The sequence below is a fragment of the Salvia miltiorrhiza genome, chromosome 6 (assembly GCF_028751815.1).
Source record: "Salvia miltiorrhiza cultivar Shanhuang (shh) chromosome 6, IMPLAD_Smil_shh, whole genome shotgun sequence".
Classification (NCBI taxonomy): Eukaryota; Viridiplantae; Streptophyta; class Magnoliopsida; order Lamiales; family Lamiaceae; genus Salvia; species Salvia miltiorrhiza.
Genome location: NC_080392.1, coordinates 19,832,712 through 19,853,192, shown reverse-complemented (window position 1 = coordinate 19,853,192; position 20,481 = coordinate 19,832,712). Strand labels below are relative to the sequence as shown.

Here is a 20,481-nt window from a genome sequence, read left to right as displayed (position 1 = left end):
TACAATAGGAAATAGGTACTCCCATATATTACCTCAAAATGAAATATGTTATACCTTTTCTTTAAAATTTAACTATTACTATACACTACTTATTAAATTTAATATTTAAACGAATAAGTTTTTTTCTTAATGTTAAATGTGCTGTTATTTTTCTTTAAATTTTTTATATTGATTTTATTTTGAATATCAATTTTTATAATTTTATTTACATATATTTTTTATCATAGTAATTTTTATTGCAATTAAAGAGAAAGACATTTTATTGATTCATTTTAGAACTCTTTAATTTTAAAAATCATAAAATTTAAGTTTGGAATGAATAAGTTATGGTAATTTAAAGTTTAAAACAAATTCCTTTCTCTTTCCTCTCTACTTTTTTTAGTTTTTTTTTTCATCCTTAATCACATGTTTACTTTTTTACTACTATATTAATTTTATTTATTTTTCTATTATTTTTTGTGTATTTAAATGGAAAATAATTAAATAGTAGTATCATGTTTTATGTTCTACATATTTTTTATTTATAATAGTTTGGAATGTACTAGAGGTTAAGGAAAATATATTGGTTCATTTTAAAACTTGTTTTTAAAGTTTTTTGTATTAGTTTTAATATAACTCTGTAGATGAATAATTAGTTATATATATTAAAAATATAATTTCAAACATGAATTTTAATATATGTTTGTGTATAAAATATTTATTTATTGATTTATAATAATAATAATAATAATAATAATAATAATAATAATAATAATAATAATAATAATAATAATAATAATAATAATAATAATGTGCAATGTTAGTTTTTATCAAATAATTTTTAATTGTTTAATAACTATAATTATCATTACACTTTATACAAAGTTAAAAATTTACATCTTAAAAATATTTTATTTTTTAAAATATACTCCCTCCGTCCCGGCCAAGACGCTACATTTACTTTTCGGCACGGGATTTAAGGAGTTGTAAATTAATGTTTTAAGTGTGTAATAATAAAGTGATAAAGTAGGAGATAGAAAGTAATAAAGTGATAAAGTAAGAAAGAGAATGTAATAAAGTGATAAAGTAAGAGAGAATGTAATAAAGAAATACTTAATTAGTGTCAATTAAGTGTTTAAAATTCCTTATTTTTGCCAAATATAGAAATGTAGCATCTTCGTTGGGACGGCCCAAAAAGGAATATGTAACATCTTGGGCGGGACAGAGGGAGTATTATTTTGCATTTGCACATGAATTATTTTATTTTATTTTTAAAAATATATTTTGCATTTGCTTATATCTTGATGATGTTTAATATTTATATTTATTTATTTAAATATATCGTTTAATTTTGATTCTCAACGATGCACGGGCAAACGTATTAGTAAGATTCAAAGAGAAGTTACAGTTTTGAGAGGCTTCTAAGTTTCTAACCACAAGGAGTTAGTTGCAAACCGCTGAATACGTATAAAAAGAAATTCATCAACGGAAATTGCACATTAAAAGACACTGGTAATTCAAATTTTACATATATTCAGCTAGTCAAATGCACTCAACACACCATGTAATTCAATGATATATCATGAATTAGCATTTATATCAAACAAACGCCAGTAAAATTCAGAGTAATCAACGTAGATCAATGACATCAAATTTCAGATTAGGATTCATATAAACATCTGTACAGTGTCTGTATATCGGGCTACCATCAGAAGGAGGATCGTGGGAATGAAAACCACGTCGCGGGCAATGCCTGATGACTGTCATGCCACCTGATGTCAACCGGAAAATGCCATGGGTCCTAATAATGAAACAAATATAAGCATTCGTAAATCAAGTTTTTACTATCATCGACTCAGCATGACGAAGAAATAACAGAATACAGTGAGATTCAATGAGAGATTAACACAAAGAGATAACCTTGAAGTGTCTCTTGGTGCCATGACGATGGCAATGGCTTCTGGCAACATGATCTGTAGAAGCGTTTGTTTTTTAAGAAGGGAAAAAAATTGGATGATCAAACATCCTACATTTTAATCACATTAAGATCATAATGTTTTTAACACTGATGCATGCCATTGTAGGCACACTGGAGGATGGATAACTTATTTTAATTAAATCATTGGTATTCTTTTTTTTTTTTCTGTTTTATGGATAAGAACAAAATTTATACTATTAAAAATGCCTCATCTTAATATACAATTTCCAGTCTCTAATATATCTGAAACAAAATTATCTCTTCAAATATCTAGGATTTGAGGCCCACAAGCAACCCTAGACTTAACCCTGACCACACTACCCTCTGCCACAAAACACACAAGTGTTTAATTCATAAACAAGGTAGATAAACTCCCCCCCCCCCCAAAAGACACAGAATCCCCTCTCTTCCTCTATAAATAATGAACACCAAAAGGATGAGAATTGATAAGGGTATACAAGAGCTCCTACCTGATAAGAGTAGTGCGTATGTACATCAATTGATGACATGAAACAAGATTGTGTAGGATGTGTCTGCAAAACAATAAGAAGCTTTTAATATATTAATCCCCAACATGATTTGATTGACTAAAATACTTTTGACTGAGAAACCATAGTAAACGCACAAGGCTGACCAGGAAACTAGCCACAACAATAGCATAATATGGCATCATTTCATTCTGTCTGACAGAAAATAAATAATATTTTCAAAGGAAACTCAGAGCTCAGGACTAACAGACATGTGAAGGAAAGTCATATGTTTAATTATATGCATACATAAACACTACAAGCCACAAAAAAGTTTCCACAGAAAAAAGTTGGCAAGTAGAGTTGGGTAAGCAGGTATCGGAGAGTTCATCTATTACAAAACAGAATAATCATTCTGGGTCCAATGTAAGCTTTGATGCTATCCAGCGCATTTCCTAATGCAAATGTAAGGAGAATTACCACAGAGACACCTGATGCATTGGCTAGTTTTGAAGTTTTAAATTTTCCTCGAAGAAGGCACTTAACCCATTGGATTAGTTTAGACTCTTTCACTTGAAGACAAACTAATCAGTCATAAACAAGGATGACTTAGTCCTATCTTGCCTTAAGACGATTATTCGCCACGCCTCCGAAAGGAGCATGCTTTGTCTACTAAGTATAATGTAATAAGTGGGATATTCAGTCATTATTTCATGTCTACAGAAAAGTTTCTCTTGTGGGCTTAAAACATTTTAAGTTTATTGTTGTCCTCGGTGTCTTCATGCGCCATGTGCCTTAAATTTGTCATACAAACAAACACTACAGCTTTGAAAAGATGAGAAATTACAGCACTTTGGTGGATTTTAATGGCAGATAGATAGAAAATGTTACATATTATAGTATTAGTTGATTCGAGTTAAATGAAAGAGAATTAAATCTAACAAATATTAAATCTATCAAATATTAATCTATCTGGAACCATAAAATGAGCTAATATAGCTCACAAAACATGAAAAATCAAGTTTCATTCAAAGCTCACTAATGGCTTTCATGCTGTCCAAGAAAATAACGAAGTTCAACCTTCCCCAAAATGAATATTAGGGCTTAACGTGACTGGATTTGACATATCTTACTCTAAATAGACTTATTTAACAAAACCAAGACACCACATATATCCTTTCCGTCGTCCAATATATCAATTGGATTTACACCCTCCATGTCCTGAGACTACAGGAAAGTCTAATTATTGATAGCGTTAGATCAGCTGCAGTCTGCAGATTTAGGATTATCTTTATTATATTAGTTTTTGTTAGTTCATAGTTATCTTTTATTTTTTCGCAGTAGTTCAATTATTTAGGGTTAAGTTTTTAGGTCAAGACTCATGGGCTCCAAGTTAATTAATTGGGCCTCAAGTCATTAGGTCTATATATAGTTCTTTACGATTTAGGGTTAATTATCTTGGGATCATTGTTTAGGGACAGCAATAGCTGTAGGGCAGAGATATTTTTCTCTGAGGGCCTCGCAGGAGGAGTTTTATATATTGTATTTTTATTTTCTTTCTTATTTCTTCATCTTCATACGCCTTTACTCTATCAAATTGGTCCGACCTGCCGGATCGAAAGATGACGATGACGAGAGACCAACAACGCATGGAGCAGATAGAGAAGGCACTGGAGGAACTTCGTGCTGCCCAGTCTGCAGCGGCGGCGAAGCAAGCAGCGTCAGATTCTAAACTTGACGCCATTCTCGCCCAGTTGAAATCCATTGATCACTTTGATCGGGGCCCCGATCCCTCGCTGTCGGAGTCAGAATGTTCCCCCACTCCGATGTTGCAGAAGATGGAGATGCCCAGTTTCGACGGATCTGATGCTCGTGCATGGCTTGCACGTGCAGAGCAGTATTTCTTGGTGCACCAGACACCTGCGGCGAAGAAGGTGGAGTTCGCCGTGATAGCCTTGTCAGGGTCATCGATGTCTTGGTATCAATTGCTGATCAGGAGAATACCTAATCCCGATTGGGTAACTTTTCGTCAGGAGTTGCTGATTCGATATGGCGATGAGTCCGCAATTAACGGCTATGAAGCCTTGCTTGCAGTCAAGCAAACAGGTTCTCTCGAGGAATATATCTCCGCTTTTGAGAATAGGGTTTCACAAATTCCTGATTTCTCGGATGCGCATTACTTGGGATTTTTCTTGGGTGGGTTGAAGAAGCATCTGCGAGCCCAGATTCAAGATAGTGTAATTTTCAGCTATTCAGCCGCTTTACAGGCTGCTCGAAAGATAGACCATGCAACATCGCCAGCCCCACCAGCGACGAACACATCGTCGGTTGTCTCCCACACGTCGTCCGCTTCCCCGGCTGCCTCCCTCACTTCGTCTGCCCCTCCCCGCAATTTTCGCAACATCTCCAATGAGGAGTACATGAAACACCGTGCAGCTGGCACTTGTTTTCGCTGCGGCCTGAAATATGGGCCATTGCATCGCTGCCCACCTAAAACACTACAGGTTTTAATCGGTGACATGGAAGATGACCCGGGCAGGGACCTAGAGAATTATGAGGATACCGGGCTGAAGGAGGAAGTCCCATGGGACCATATGAATCAGCAACCGCCTTGAGGACAAGGCTGTTTCGACAGGCGGGCAATTGATAGCGTTAGATCAGCTGCAGTCTGCAGATTTAGGATTATCTTTATTATATTAGTTTTTGTTAGTTCATAGTTATCTTTTATTTTTTCGCAGTAGTTCAATTATTTAGGGTTAAGTTTTTAGGTCAAGACTCATGGGCTCCAAGTTAATTAATTGGGCCTCAAGTCATTAGGTCTATATATAGTTCTTTACGATTTAGGGTTAATTATCTTGGGATCATTGTTTAGGGACAGCAATAGCTGTAGGGCAGAGATATTTTTCTCTGAGGGCCTCGCAGGAGGAGTTTTATATATTGTATTTTTATTTTCTTTCTTATTTCTTCATCTTCATACGCCTTTACTCTATCAATTATTTTCTATAAAACCTACAAGTAGGCTAGGAAGCCATACACACAGTATCAGCAAAAATACTTCATGAAACTAAATTTTAACAGGTATAGCACTAGTGCTATTAATGCATCTTGTTGGTATTTATGATATAAATATATATACATATATATATTATATATATATACATATATATATATATAGTTGCACATGTGTACAGACAAGAGAGCTTAATTCATTATATACAGCAAACAGGGAACCTAATCGAGGATTAAAAAGTATCCTTCAAATCCTTTCAGGCACCATTTTCAAAAGCTATCAGTAAGTGTCAGGACCTAGAGGAGCAAGACTCTAAGGTCCCTACTAAACTAGAATCCAAAGACAGCAAAAACATATTCTGAATCTTAAAATAATCAAATAGAGAAGTAGACTATCTTAAGGCCCCCCCAGAAAGCACAAAGGTAACTTACATGAATCCATCCAAGGGGAAAAAGAGACTGCTTGTCCTGCACTTCAAATATTTCCTCCTCATTTGTGGTTTGACACTGGTTGAGAAAAATGATTTAGTATCAAACTGGCATAGTGTGTATATGTGTAGCACTCTGGCTTACCGAATCTGAAGTTGATTCTTGCTTTGGAATAATAAGAGCAGTGATGTAAAATTTCCTGTTTTTCTGTGGTAGTTGACAAAAATTGTTTCGTTCAGAAAAAAGAATAGGGAAACACATCCAGCAAAATAACCTGCTTGCAGATATAATTCCAAACATTGAAGGGAAGAGCAGAATGAAAGTTGAACTTACGAGGGAACCTGCAAGGACACCACATGTTTCTAAGCTCTTATCGGTGTTGGACTTTGCTAGCTTCATAAAACTGTTCATCAGTTCGGTTGGCTGATACAAGAATGAATGCAATGATCATTTTCTAAGTTCTGAAAGCCATTAACCAGACAGATGCTTTTAAAGATAAAGAAATTCAGAGAGGAATCAGATAACTGTTGAGAATAATATGGAAGAGTTGGAAGACCTTACTATGTGCAACTGTAGGGGATCCTCGGTACATACTAAAGCATCATCAGAAGCATTTACCAACCTACTTTCTGTTTGCGTCTCCGGCGTTGAGGCTGGAATCAAATCCTGTACATCTGCTAGAATAGGTGGAGGAGAAGGTTGTCTAATAACCTCACTTTGTGAAGCACTTTCATCTTCAAAAGAAATGAGGGAAATAGATTCTTCAATCTGGTGGTTATCAGTTTTTGGCAGAACTACAGATTCCAAGCTTGATTTATCTTGTTCTGAGCAACCATTTTCCTCTTTCATCACAATCCCATCTTCAATAGAATTCTGAGTGCTAATAATCCTAAATGGACACAAAACCCATGAATCATCACATGACCATGCAGGCATTAAAAAGGACAATAGAAGCATCATTCACAGTAGGTAGATTTTTGAAAACCATGTACTATGTTCACAGAGAAAACTCTGTTTCCAAAATCAACAACTACAAATTCTAAACATAAGTAGTGATTTGCTTGAAGTCCAAATGACATAAAGGGAACATTATGTTTTAGTATTAGCTTACCCTGGGATCTGAATAGGTGTGAAGTCTAAATTACTTGGATACTGAACCTGCACATATAAAATCAAATCAAAGAAATGTTCACTCAATGAAATGCAAAAGATAGAAAGCGACTGTTACACTACCTTATAGTGAGTTGGACCCTGCCACTGCCCACGAAGCCCATTTGGGCCCAAAATAGAATGTTTAGAAAGAGTTTCCTCCTTTGGCCGGGGAATGCTTAATGATCTACAAGAAACAAACAAAACAGAGATTGAATAAAGGCACAAAAATATTCAAAGATAATCCAGCTCAACATAAATATTAGTCTTCCCTGTAATCAACAGAAATGAGAACACATAGCTCAGGATGGAAATTAAACTACATGAGATTTTTACTAGATTGACAAACCAAGAAACAATTTGAGCTGATAAACATATCTCTTGAAATCTCAGGATTATAAATTTATATTTCTTATACACATCACATAAACTAGTCAGTGAAACCAATACCATTGCAATTTGAAAATAAACAAATAATCACTACCATAATCAAATTGTGCATCAATTGTTCCCTATTAGGACTTTCTCTCAATTTCTTATAATCATTTTACTAGCACAAAAACTTGTAATCCCTCCGTCCCTGAAATAACTTCCTCTTTTTCCTTTTTGGGACGTCCCCCAAATAACTTCCTCTTTCTTTCTTTCCATTTTTGGACAACTACTCCACCACTAATAATATTTATTTATTCATACCTTTCACTTTTCACCACTCCCCATACTAATTATAACACCTTTTCACAACTTCCAATAATAATAATAACACTTTTTCTCCACTATCAATACACTTTACAATTTTTCCTTAAAACCCGTGCCGTCCCCAAAGAGGAAGCTATTTCAGGGACGGAAGGAGTATTAGACAGTCTCACTGTAAGACAGGTCAAAATCCAGATCCAAACCCATATTTCAATTGTATATTTGTAATTTTAATGGTATTTCTAAATACAAATATGTCATTTGATATGGGTTTGGATCCAGATCTCAACCCAGTCCACGGTGAGACGGTCTCATGCAAGACTCCCCCCTTCACTAGTTATATTTCAGTTGAACGAAGAAAACACTCACTGGTGTTCTAATTCGGGTTTTTAGGAGCAAACATGCTTTGTCTCCTAAATCTGTTTTCCGAGATAAGATCTGTCTTGTTACTTTGACTAAATTGTAAAGAAGAGTTTAGAATAGAATATTATTTCTCGTTATCACTAATCAGTGGAAGCAAAGCATCGATTGCTCTAGTAAAACAGCTTAGAAATTTCCAGATATCTTTGGTTATTGTATTTGACACCACATACAACAATTTGGACCCTCAATGCCTGTCGTGAATGGAAAATATGCATAAAAGCATAATAAGTAGGATGGAGTGATGGCAAAAATATGCATTTTTCTGTTAACAGAAAACAGAGTTATAACAGATAAAACAGGGTTATGACAGATAGCAACTTACACTCTTTGGAGATGTTCACCAGTTGTTTTGCTAAGTGAGAGAGCATTTGGAACTTGATATCCATATTGGTTAGTGACAGGCTGCAAAACAATTTAATGTACCTTTTCTTACTTAGTACATTTGATGCAGAAGACGCTTAATTGATTGGGGGGGGGGGGGGGGAGTGATTTGCAGTTCGTATGATACACATGAATCATAAACATAATATTTAGAACACTAGTCTAATTATGTTCAACAAATAAAATATCCCAATGATATGATATCCATTGACTGTCTATGATAATTATACCTGCTTTCTAGTATAATCGTTCAAGTTTCGCCTAACAAGAGGCCGTTCAACTGATGATTCCAATGTTTCACTTCGCTGAGATTTCTGCTGTTTATTAAGTTGATAAGTTTGTTTATATTGCAACTCCTGAAGTTTGTCTGAAACAGCTGGTTTCAATTCCTCAAGCTCAGTCAGTGCAGTTTTCAATTTCTGAAAAAGCAGATTAAGGCAAATACAGAATTTAACCAATTGACAAAAACTACCAACACAATCAGTACAATAATAGTAATAAGGAGATGAGTAATAGTTGTCAATTGTTACCCTTTTGAGATATAGTTTACTGCTCTGTAGAGATGTTCTATACTCTTGATGGCATGGTATTGTCTCAGTCACCAAACTAAAACAAAAGACAACATTCAGCTTTCATAAACTGAGTTTTTCATATTTTGTGCTACATAATATATATATTTTGGAAAATTGTAACTAAATCGAACAACAAATCCCAAAGCAGCATTGTTTCTCACCTTGAGAATCTAAGGAGCATGACATACAGGTCAATAATATTCTTTTCTTCACGAAAGATGTCAGCCTACATCGTACAAAGTGTGATCAAGTACTCAATATGGAAGGAAATAACAGAAAATAAATGACCGAAAGAGAGATCAAGATATATGAACATAGTGGGAGAAAGGAATTAAAAATAAATAATGTGACTCAAACCGTAAACATGAAATGTGTACTTCCAGATATATGAACAAAGGATCAGGTATTCTCATCAAACAAAGATATTGTGCCAAGATTTTCTAGACATGGGTCAAATATGTCCCATTATAATTGTCTATAAAGTAATGTAGGCAAAAAGAATCAAATGAAGTAAATAAGCAAATGTTAGTGCTCGGTGGCAGTTTCACAACAAGAATTAGTTTCAAGTTATCTAGAAGCAGAAAAGTAAAGAACAAAGTAGCAGTTTCTTATAATTGAGGATAGCAGACAGTTCTATATCTAGGTCAGGTAAAAACCTTTTACCAAGAAACTCAAACGAACAATAACAGTTTCTTATGCATCATCATATAATAGAAAATTAGTTTTTAGATGTCTCAATGAACATATGGAGGCCTGATTACAAAGAAACCGAAGGTGATATTCCCTGATTTGTAATCTGAAAGTAACACTTGAATGTGCATACTTCCAAAGTAGTTCAAGCAAGAAATTGATGGGTGTCAACAGCATCTAATATCTGGTATATTGTGACCTACCGCTGTCCCAAACCAATCAGCTCTTACTCTCACGTGTAATAATGTCCCTTGAATAACAGAAAACAACCTGTTAATACCCCTAGATTACTATTACTTGATAAGACACAGGATAATATCAGGAAATCCACTCATAACCCTCAACGGTTTGACAAACCATATGCCTTTGAGTTTTTCACCAGCTGTCAAATTTGTCAGCTATGTTTTATTGATTCATGTCCCCAGGAAGGTCAAAAAGTAGATCATATCCGCAGAAATTTACATTGCTTTGGCCAAAAACTGTGCTAAATCAAAAGGATGAGGGTAATCTAGTTTCCAAAAACATACTTGTCAGTCCTTGAAACATACTTGTCATTCCTCGAAACATACTTGTCATTCCTAGTAAGAGGCACAACGTCCTAAAACCACAATTTAATGTACAAACTCTCGTTCACTACGCGCATATTCCCAACGTTTACATTCCTACTGCCCCTGATATAAGGAATATAATATTGGAAGCGTTGACATGATTACATACGAAGTCCATTATCCACCTTAAAGTTAAAGCATGCCCATCCCAAATACTATATATGTTCAAGTTGATACTGAATTTGGATGGACAGGATCACCAAGGTTCGGCTCAGACATTACCAGCTTTTGCCCCGATACACTAATTAATACACAATGCCAGAAAAACAAAATACTGAACACATTTAATGGGTAAAACAGTCAGAAAAGCGTGGAAAATATAGCAAAACAATCAGCAAGATGCATCAAAATACTTGAGTAATTCTCCATTTTCTTCATGATGGTATATGACCATATATAGATTCAAAGCTTCAGACAGTACAATTGGAATCAGAAACTACAAACGAATTATGTAACTAGTACCACTGCGACCCCTACGTAGTGCCCCCACGTGACCCAATATATTAGAAGCAATTATGTGTAAAAGAAACCCCATTGGTACAAATGTAAAATGCCGCGTAGTTCATCAAACATACGAGAAGTCGAATGCTTCAAAAAAAAAAAAAAAAAACCATACGAGAAGTCGAAGTTCGGATACAGCTTTTCATAAGTGAAACAAAAAGGTAGAAATATTGACAAAACAAAAGAAATTTGAGAAATTCAAAGGCGAAATAGCTCCAATTATGTGTATTGAACCTGCTTGAGAATATTATCGGCAATTCTGTAGTAATAGCGCAGAGAAATTCGATTGTCAACGTCGATCTTCTTGGTAACGGCGGCGATGCTAAATCGTCCTCCATTTGAAGATCGAGTTATCATCTTTGATTAAAACTCTCTTTCTCTCTCTGAATTCTGTGAAAGTTGATTGATCGGTGACTTTTCGGCTTGGAAGAGCGAAGGAGAAGAACAATATCCACATCCAGATGTGGAAAGTCCGAGGGCCAAACGACGCCGTTCGGCCACCCCCAAGGCTATGAGTTTTTTTTTTTTTTTTTTTGAGGCGCATTTTACTCTAGAGTTGGGGTGTTTTTCTTTTGTTTTCATTCTTAAAAATTAAAATAGGATCAATAATGATTTATTATTATTTTTTGTTGGTAACTCGAACCTTCGATCTATTGATTGAAAGAGAAACGAGAGTTAGAGAGTATTTAACTATGCTTATTTAAAGAGCTTGTAAACTCTAGAAACTTATAAGATGTTTTAATAGTTTATAAGATAGTATTATTTTATAAGAGCTTATAAGTTGTCAAAATGTTTGGATATTTGAATTTATAAGCCAGAGAGAAAATTATTAGTTAGAGAGAGAAAATATTTGTTAGAGATATGAAATTAGAATGATACTCCCTTCGTCCGCGATATCGTTTCCACATTTACCATTTCGGTCCGTCCGCGATATCGTTTCCACTTCCATTTATAGAAGTAGTGTCCACAAACTTCCACTCACAATAATAGTGGGACACAAACTCCAGTCACTACAATATCCACTACTATCTACTATTATTAACCACTTTTCTTAAAACTCGCGCCATCCACAATGTGGAAACAATATCGCTGACGGAGGGAGTATATGATTGTGGCGATTTTTAATATAAACTCCAATTAAATTACGATTATTGAATTGGAGTTTATGTGGATTAGTTTGCCACATAATATTCATGCTACGACGTTGTTTACAATACAATTATTTTTTTAGAGTGTTTGGAATAAAATTGTTGATATTGAAAATTATGGTGCAGATACAGGATACAACCCCTTTATAATTTGAGAAAAATTGAAATTAAAATTGTACGAAACAACGTCATTTAAGCCTCACAAAAATGACATCGTCTTTACTAATCTACGCAAGTTCCAATTCGGTACTCCGATGATCACACAAAAAATTGGAGAGACGGATATGCAAAAATTGAAAAGGTGGTGATTTAATTTGTCACACTTCAAAAGTCACATTAAAATTACAATCTCGAACTAGTTCGTGATTTTATTTACCAAAATCCCAAATAAAAAATCATAGTTGAGTTATTTTTTTAAACATGAGTGTTATTTATAAAATAATGGGAAAATAAGTTGGGTGGGTAAACTTATTTTTTGAGAGCTTATAAGCTTTTAGAACTTACTTTTACAGCTTTTAAGCTCTTTATGAGCTTATTTTGCCAAAAACTTTGATCTAAACAGTTTATAAGCTATTTTAAAGAGCTTATAATCTCAGTCAAACACCCTCTTAATAGGATTGAGATCTGGTTGATCACTTCCTTAGGTATTATATAAATTCAAATCTTGACCATATATTGGCGCGAGCTATTTGGCGGAGAATAGAGACGAGGAATGGGCTGCGCAGGTGGCGAGCGCACCTGACACGTACACTATATACCGGTGGCCATTCCAAAAATAAATATGTATTACGTAGAGTTGTTTGGACTTTGGACACAGTATGCATATAAAAATTAAAATATACATAAGTCCGAGACTCACGTGAATTTAATGATACAGTTCCTCGTTTTTTTTCTTTAAAAAATGCGATAAACCCCAAATCGTCCAATTTTTAAGGGTGCCTCCAACTATGAAGCTAGTTTCCAACTTTCAAATTGCCACATAAAACTGTCACATCAACTTTAGAAACTCACCTACTTTATTCTAGAATATCTCCTCCAACAATAAACTAGCTTCTTACTTTTTGAGGGTTCCATCATAATACACACTCCCTTTTACATATTTGATGAGGATAAAAATATACATTCCAAGAATTTCGGAGGAAAATAACCAAGAAAGATAAAGATTCCCTACGAATAGCGCTGCCAAGTCCAAATCAGCCCTGCCAAGCCTCGAACTTCGCTGCTCGCAATAGAACAAGTCTAAATTCACGGAGACAATCTTATCTAAAGAAGTCCGATGTGTCCAGTCAACTCTAATTCAAAGCCAAGAACAACACGAAGACATGAAGATAAAGGCAAAGAGTTATAGTTCAAGTACAAGTCAAATAAAAGTCTTTTTCCTATTAGGATTCGTTCTACGTCATCTATAAATACATGTAAAAACCCAAGGCGAAGATCATCAATCAATTTTCATCAATGATCGCATAGAATTGTTTACTTTCAAAGCTTTACGCTAAATCAATACAAAGTTCAACGTTCAACGTCTTTTTCGTATTTTCTATAGTTATTTTTCTACGTGTTATTTTTTAGCACAACACATCTTTACCCCTACTTCAGCTTCTTCCCCCACCCCAACCCCAATCAATTTATCTTCCCAACCCCCTCCACCACTGGCTTCATCTCTTCCCCAATTCCCGCCACCCTTGATTGCTCATTTACCTTGTAGTCGTGTTTGTTACATCATTGTCGTTGCTAATGTCGTTGTAGCATGTGTTTATCCTTACAGGCTTACACACTTTCGCGCTAGGTCGTGCGGGTGTGTAAGTGTGTATTATCTTTACACACTTGCAATGGTGGATTCAGTAATTTTTATTTGGGAATGCAAACAGGACGTCCACGTAGAGAAAAAGATTTTTTTTTTTTAATCTAAAAGAAAAATAAACTACTCATAAACGCAAACAAATTCACATATCAAATAAGTAAATATACGATGTACAAATGAGTTAAGCATTTTCTCAAATAGGCATATTATACCTAATTTATATGATGAAAGTGGTGTAGTACCTTGCAATTGGATGGAAAAGCTCGAGGCGGCGAACATGCTGCCGCAACGGTAATAAGATTGAATGACAGAGATATTCAAGTGAATAGAAGATTTTTTTTTACCTCACTCAGGCTCTCACCTTTTTGTTCCTCTCTCTGTATGTCTGTGATAAAGTCCACAATCATCGACTCAATAAACGTAATACAATGAGATGAAGAAGGACCTGAATGGTGTGAATCCACATAGATGAAATGGTTTCTTGGAGCACAATACTTACAGATACAAAATACTTTCTATATTTCTGTGAGTTGGAGAGAATAATCCGATTACAAGAGACTATGAGGTATTTATAGACAATACAAGAGAAAAGGGGTACAAAGGTCTTTTTAGCCTTCCCACGCGCTTCTCATGCACAGACGTCTTCCCAGTGTCACTGTCACTCTTGATTGTCCTTTCTTAACGATCTTGCAGCTTTTCTGTCTTTAACAGAGGGTAGTTGATGGTCTGCGCAGTTATTTGAAGGTATACCTGCGCAGGTTCTTCTTCAAGGTTCTGTGCAAGTTCTTCTTTGAGGTGTTGCGCAGGTGCGTCTTCAGAGAACTGCGCAGATCTTGAATAGGCTTTTGACCTGTGTTGCTCAGGTGCAATTCGCCTTAGTTACTTCAGAGTTCATCGTCCACCTCCATTGTTAGTTTTTCCCCAAACATAATAATAGTAAATATCATGTATCAGTGGACGTCAAGTGTAGTGTCCTGCGCTGATGAGGATCTTACCCCTCATTAGCTCCTCCCTCTAATCTACGAAAAGAAGTAAGTATTTATTGTGAATTTTTGTAGATTAAGTATAGTTAGTATTTTCGGTGCAGTCATTTCAGCGTAGGGCTTGGTACTAATGTTGTCCCATCGTATTTAATGCTCTGACACTTCCTCTTCCCGTTTGAGTACTCGTTTACACTTCCCCACATTTGTGCTTTTGAATTACTTTAATCTCAGCCTTCGTTTGTAATCGCCAATTTAAAACATGATCTAAACTGTTCCCTTCCCATCGCACAACTCCCAACCCTAATCAGTTCCCCCTCTCTCATTTTTCAAATTCCCTTATAAATACTTCCTCCCTTCATCTTCCTTCTTTCTTCTTCTTCTTCCTGTTTCCGCCATTGACGAACTTTGCCACTATTTTTTATGTTCATCATTATTCCTCGCCGTTGTTTGTCCATTTCTTCTTCTCCGTTCGATCACTCTCATTTTCAGGTACTAGGCTTCCCTCTTTTTCTTATTTTCGTCCGATCATTCTCCCTTCGTTCTGTAAATTTTTCTTCGATTTCCCAAGTGTAAGTATAATTGAACTGCCATGGCCACTGTTGGAGCCCACCAACAAGCGATAAATCAGGACGACGATATGACCTGTGTCGGTTTCCCACGATCCACCGTTTCTATTTCCAAAATAGCCGAAATACGATAGATGCTCCGTATTTCCACCGAAGATTCGAATTTAAAAGTTCGGCTACAACGACCCACCGGTGATATGCCTGATGGTGACGGGCATTGGTCCTCCGACACAATACCTATATGGGTAGCCCATGTTAAAGCCGGTCTCCAATTACCCCCTTCTCGATTTTTAGTGGAAGTGTGCAAGCGGTTTGGCATCCCTTTCTTTCAAATCTCTCCCTCATCTATCCGCCGAGCCCACATACTTTACATTCTCTGCGCAGTCAATAACTACCTTGACATCGCAGAACTCTGTTATAAAACCCACATAATAAAAAAGACAGAATGTCATTATAATTTGACCTCAAGACAGGGTAGTAATATGAATTTCTTAGGAGGTCTAAATTCTCTTGATAAAAAATTTAACGATATGTATTTTTTTGTTCAAGTAAGGCACGGTGACTGGGCTTCTTTTGCCTGCACAGTAGAAGTAGAGTGGCATCGCCTTAAGCATACTACTCCCCCCAATAAAACCCGTATAAGTGATACTGAGTATCATTTAATCGAGGCTTTGAATGTCGCTCATGCAGAGAAAGCTTTTGATATTTTAAAACTCGTAACTTCTTCTTCCGTCCTTGCCGCCGCAAGATTATTTCGCAGATATCCTGCTACATCCATTGGTACAATTTAGATTGAAATTGATTGATTTTTCCTTCTTGAGTGTGCTGTTATGAGTTGTTATTAATCGTTGTACTTATAATCATGTTACCCTGCGCAGGTATGTGGAAGACCGCAAAACATGGCAAGGTTGCGGGGTTCATCTTTATTTCCTCTTTCAATCCACCTGAGACCGATGTTGCGCAGACTGGGGCCGACACAGTCCAGCCGGTGGATCCAGGGTCTTTCAACCCTTGGCAGCTCCGCACCACTACTCCCGATCCTTCTGGGCCACACCTTGTGGATGAGCCCTCTGACGATGACGTGACTCTGAGAGAGAGGAAGCGCAGGAGATCCCAGCCAACTTCTTCCTCCAGTGCCAAGAGAAAAAAGAAATCTGCTCAGGATGTTGAAGAGGAAGGTTCCTTTGATGCTCTCCTCACCAGCCCCACTCGTCCCGCCGAGGGAGAACGCGGCACAAGAGGTGAAACACTTCGGTTGGAGCCTGCCGGTCTCCGCGCTCTCTGAGACATATGACTGGCGCTAAATGTCAATCCTTGATGGAGGCTCAAACTGCCTCCACCAATCTCGAAAAGTTCGATTCTATAGACATAGTGGATTTTGCTGATGATTTCTGCTTGTCCGTTCAGACGGTATATTTTTGCTTGTTTAATTCTTTTGACTGCGCAGTTGTGTGCCCATGTGTGTTGGTGCTTATTTACTTCAATTAATTAACTTAGTTTTTCTATCTCTTAACTGTGCAGGAAAAAGTAAGGTACTTGTCTGCTGCTCGTCATCTCAAGAGAGCAGCCGCGGCTATGAAAGCCATGGAAGATGATCTCCATGCTGCGCTGGGGAGGTGCACTGGTTTGGAGGAGGAACTTCACCAGGCTAAGCCGGAGGCGGCAAAAATGAGAGTGGAGAGGGATTCTCTCAGCACCGAGCTCGAGAGAATGACAAAAAGCAAAGAAGAAGAACTTGAAGCTCTACGCCACTCTCTCTCCGAGGGATTCTGAGCACAACTGCGCAGCATGAAGGATGACCTGGTCGAGAAAGAGAATTAGGTCTTTATGCGTGGGATCAAGGAGCATCGCGTCTGATACTTTCTTTCTGTGCAGGGCCATTAATTCTTACGCATAATTCTTCAGGAAACACTTGCAGCTTTCTGCCAGACTCCGGAGGTATTGGCAGTGCTTGGTCCACGCATGCAATTTTTGGTGGATGATGTCTGCCGTGTTCTGTTGGATAAGATTGATGCTACTCCCAACCAGCGCAACTCATACGACCTTGAAGCTGTCGTTGCGAAGATAGATGATAAAAAGCTCGATCAGATCCTTGGCATCAACTCTAAAGCTCATCGGACACCAGGATGGTGGATCCCTGTGCTAGATAAGGCTCTGCGCCTATTTGTTGATGATGTCTGCGCTGATCCCATGCCTGCACAGCCAGTGGTGCGTTCTCCCTTTCTCGATCACCTTCGTCGGGCTGCGTGTCGGTCTCCTAGAGGGAATTATCCCGGTGGTGCAATATTCTATCCTTCCCCTCCTCCGACTCCTAGTGCAGAAGCGACAGAGACTGCGCAGGTTGATGAACCTGGTGATCAAGACAGCGCAGCCGAGGAGCAGATAGACGAGGAGATAGTCATGGAATACCCTAAGAATTTTATGGACTTTGATTTTTTTTTTGTCTATGATGTAATTAACTTTTGAATTACTAGTAGCCCAAACACTTTTATTATCTTACTAGTTTATAACCCGTCGAAATTCGACGGAAATCACTTTACATCATAATTATTATTTTACATTATTTATAATCATAATATATGAAATGATATTTATATAAATTGTTCTTTAAATAATTTTGTTTGATCAAAATAAATTGGGGATACATTTCCAACTATAATAATCTCAACAATTTTTTCGAGTTATATACTCCCTCCGTCCACAAAGAGTGTGTGGTGGAGTGGAGGGTATGAGTTTTAATAAAAAAAAGTTGGAAGATGTGATTTTATTGTAAAAAGATAGTATGGAGCCCACCAAATTGTAAATGTAAATGGTGAGTATTGTGTAAATATTGAGTGTGAATGAGGTTTAAAGTATAAAGTAGGTTTCCAAAAGAGAAAAACACACACTCTTTGTAGACGGACGGAAATAGTAATACACACACTCTTCGTGGACAGAGGGAGTATTAATTTTTTGTTGAGAGTTAAAATAGATTATCTTTTTGTATAAGTTTTTATTTGATGAAATTTCATAAAAAGTTGATGTGAGGTTGGAGAACTTAGAAAAATAAGAAGAAGAAAAAAAGATTTAGGTATATTTGACATATATATGATATGATGAATGATTAATACATTGTATTTCTTGTTAATCGTATGTAGGAAAGATTTACTAATTATTATAGGACTATAATTTATTTAAATTGATAGATAAAATTTAAGACCACATCTTATTTGTGAACATCATCACATGAATTCAGACTTTAGAAGACTTTTGAGCATCCTCTTGTCTATAACTCGAAATATCGTATTTGACTTTTGTATGTTTAACTTTTAATCATCATCTTATCTGAAACTTGTTATATGAGATTTGACTTATGAATATCATCTCATCTGTAGCTTGGAAGATAAGAACTGACATATGAGCATCATCTCATCTAGAGCTCGTAATACTATAACTGACCTGTGAGCGTCATCTCGTCCATAGTTTGATATATCATAGCTAAATTGTAAGCATTACTCATTTGGAGCTTGAAAGATCGGAGTTGAATGCTAAGCATTATCTCATTTGGAGCTTGAAATGTCAAAATTAAGTTATGAGCATCATCTCGTTTAGAGCTTGACAAACCACATCTAACTTGGATATTATATAATTGCGACTCTCATTTCAAATTTATAAATCCATACATGTAATCATTTGAAAATCAGTAAAAAATTAAATTAAAAGTATATGTTTGGATATTATACAATTGTGTATCTCATTTCAAATTTATAAATCCATACATGTAATCATTTGAAGACCAATAAAAAATTATTTTATTAGACATTTTTATTTCAGACCACTATTACTCGAACTTATTTACGTTTATAAAATACCCATACTTGCCTACTTTTTATATTACAATTTTTTTTAATTTTTTGTGTAATTTATTTAAATTTTCTGATTTTTCGAATATATATTTTATTAATGCTAAAAACTCATAATAGAAAGCTAAAAATACATACATTAATACTAAGAATTCATACATATATTGTTCATTCAACATTTAAACATTATTCATCCAACATTACATTTAAATATAATTAACACAAATAGTTCTCAAATACAGATAGTCAAAGTTTATCCATCTTTTTCGTAGTAAAACTCTAGCCTCGCTCTTGAATCTTTATACATATGTCCGAGTATATGAGAATCTCGTTATGGGAGATTCCATCATCTAATACGAGCAACAACAATGTCTTTCCTTTTAGAGCTTCTACCCCTACCTGATCACATATATACATGAATGAGAACTATTTGTGTTAGAAAAAGCATTCTACACACACACACACACACACACACATATATATATATATGTTACTGGGATTTAGTGAACAAATATCTACCTTTATTGTTTTGTCGTTGCCTATTGCAAGAGGGAGCAGATCATCAAATGGAGAATCTTCTTCAATATCCTCTGGTTATCAATGCGGGGAGTCATCCCAAATAGATGTCTGCTTGATTCGAACCCAAACAAACTTTAACCTGTAGAAGTCTAGTTTTAGATGTGCTTTCAGATAATGTAGAAGTGAATTTTATTATTTTAGCTTGTAGCAGAGTTGAAGAAAGTACTATTTCCTAGATTTATAGCCTACCATAATATGTTTCTACAACAGTTATACCATTCAAAGCTCTACAAGATGTATCAGAGTGACTGAAGTGCTACTATAAATGTATCAAAGTGACTGGAGTGCTACTATAAAGTACTCCTTGCGAGCCCCAACCAATCACCCCAATCTGGTTGATGCCCTTGAATGCATCTGGCAACAACTTGAACATATTCCTTCTTCCTTTCACAACTAGTACGACCATCCGTGCGATGCACGGCGAAATCGAAATTAAATGATATATTTAAATAAATAAATATAAATATTAAATAGAAACAAAATATAATAAATGCAAAAGATGGTTTTAAAATAAACTAATTACTCAATAAAAATTCGAATTTAAGAACGTAATTTTCAATTATGTATAAAGTGTAATGATAATTATAGTTATTAAATTATTTTAAATTATTTGATAATGCAAATTAATATTACAGATTATTATTATAGAGTATTTCACATAATAATAATAATAATAATAATAA

At 35.7% G+C, this 20,481-nt stretch overlaps 1 protein-coding gene and 1 long non-coding RNA gene across 2 annotated transcripts; both read right to left on the bottom strand.

Annotated features, from left to right (window-relative positions):
- Positions 1 to 1,457: 1,457 nt before the first annotated feature.
- Positions 1,458 to 11,437, bottom strand: LOC130990373 (AMSH-like ubiquitin thioesterase 1). The gene is made up of 14 exons (XM_057914595.1): positions 11,114 to 11,437; positions 9,242 to 9,306; positions 9,039 to 9,114; positions 8,739 to 8,927; positions 8,450 to 8,529; positions 7,096 to 7,198; positions 6,974 to 7,020; positions 6,424 to 6,751; positions 6,196 to 6,285; positions 6,007 to 6,069; positions 5,866 to 5,940; positions 2,428 to 2,490; positions 1,900 to 1,952; positions 1,458 to 1,780 (listed from the first exon to the last, which is right to left on the bottom strand). The coding sequence occupies exons 1-14, from the start codon at positions 11,234 to 11,236 to the stop codon at positions 1,609 to 1,611; spliced, it is 1,527 nt and encodes a 508-aa protein (XP_057770578.1). The 5' UTR covers positions 11,237 to 11,437; the 3' UTR covers positions 1,458 to 1,608.
- A 7,981-nt stretch (positions 11,438 to 19,418) lies between these two features.
- On the bottom strand, positions 19,419 to 20,185 carry LOC130990372 (uncharacterized). The gene is made up of 3 exons (XR_009090949.1): positions 19,988 to 20,185; positions 19,739 to 19,877; positions 19,419 to 19,618 (listed from the first exon to the last, which is right to left on the bottom strand). It is a non-coding gene; the product is annotated as an uncharacterized LOC130990372 (long non-coding RNA).
- Positions 20,186 to 20,481: the final 296 nt, after the last annotated feature.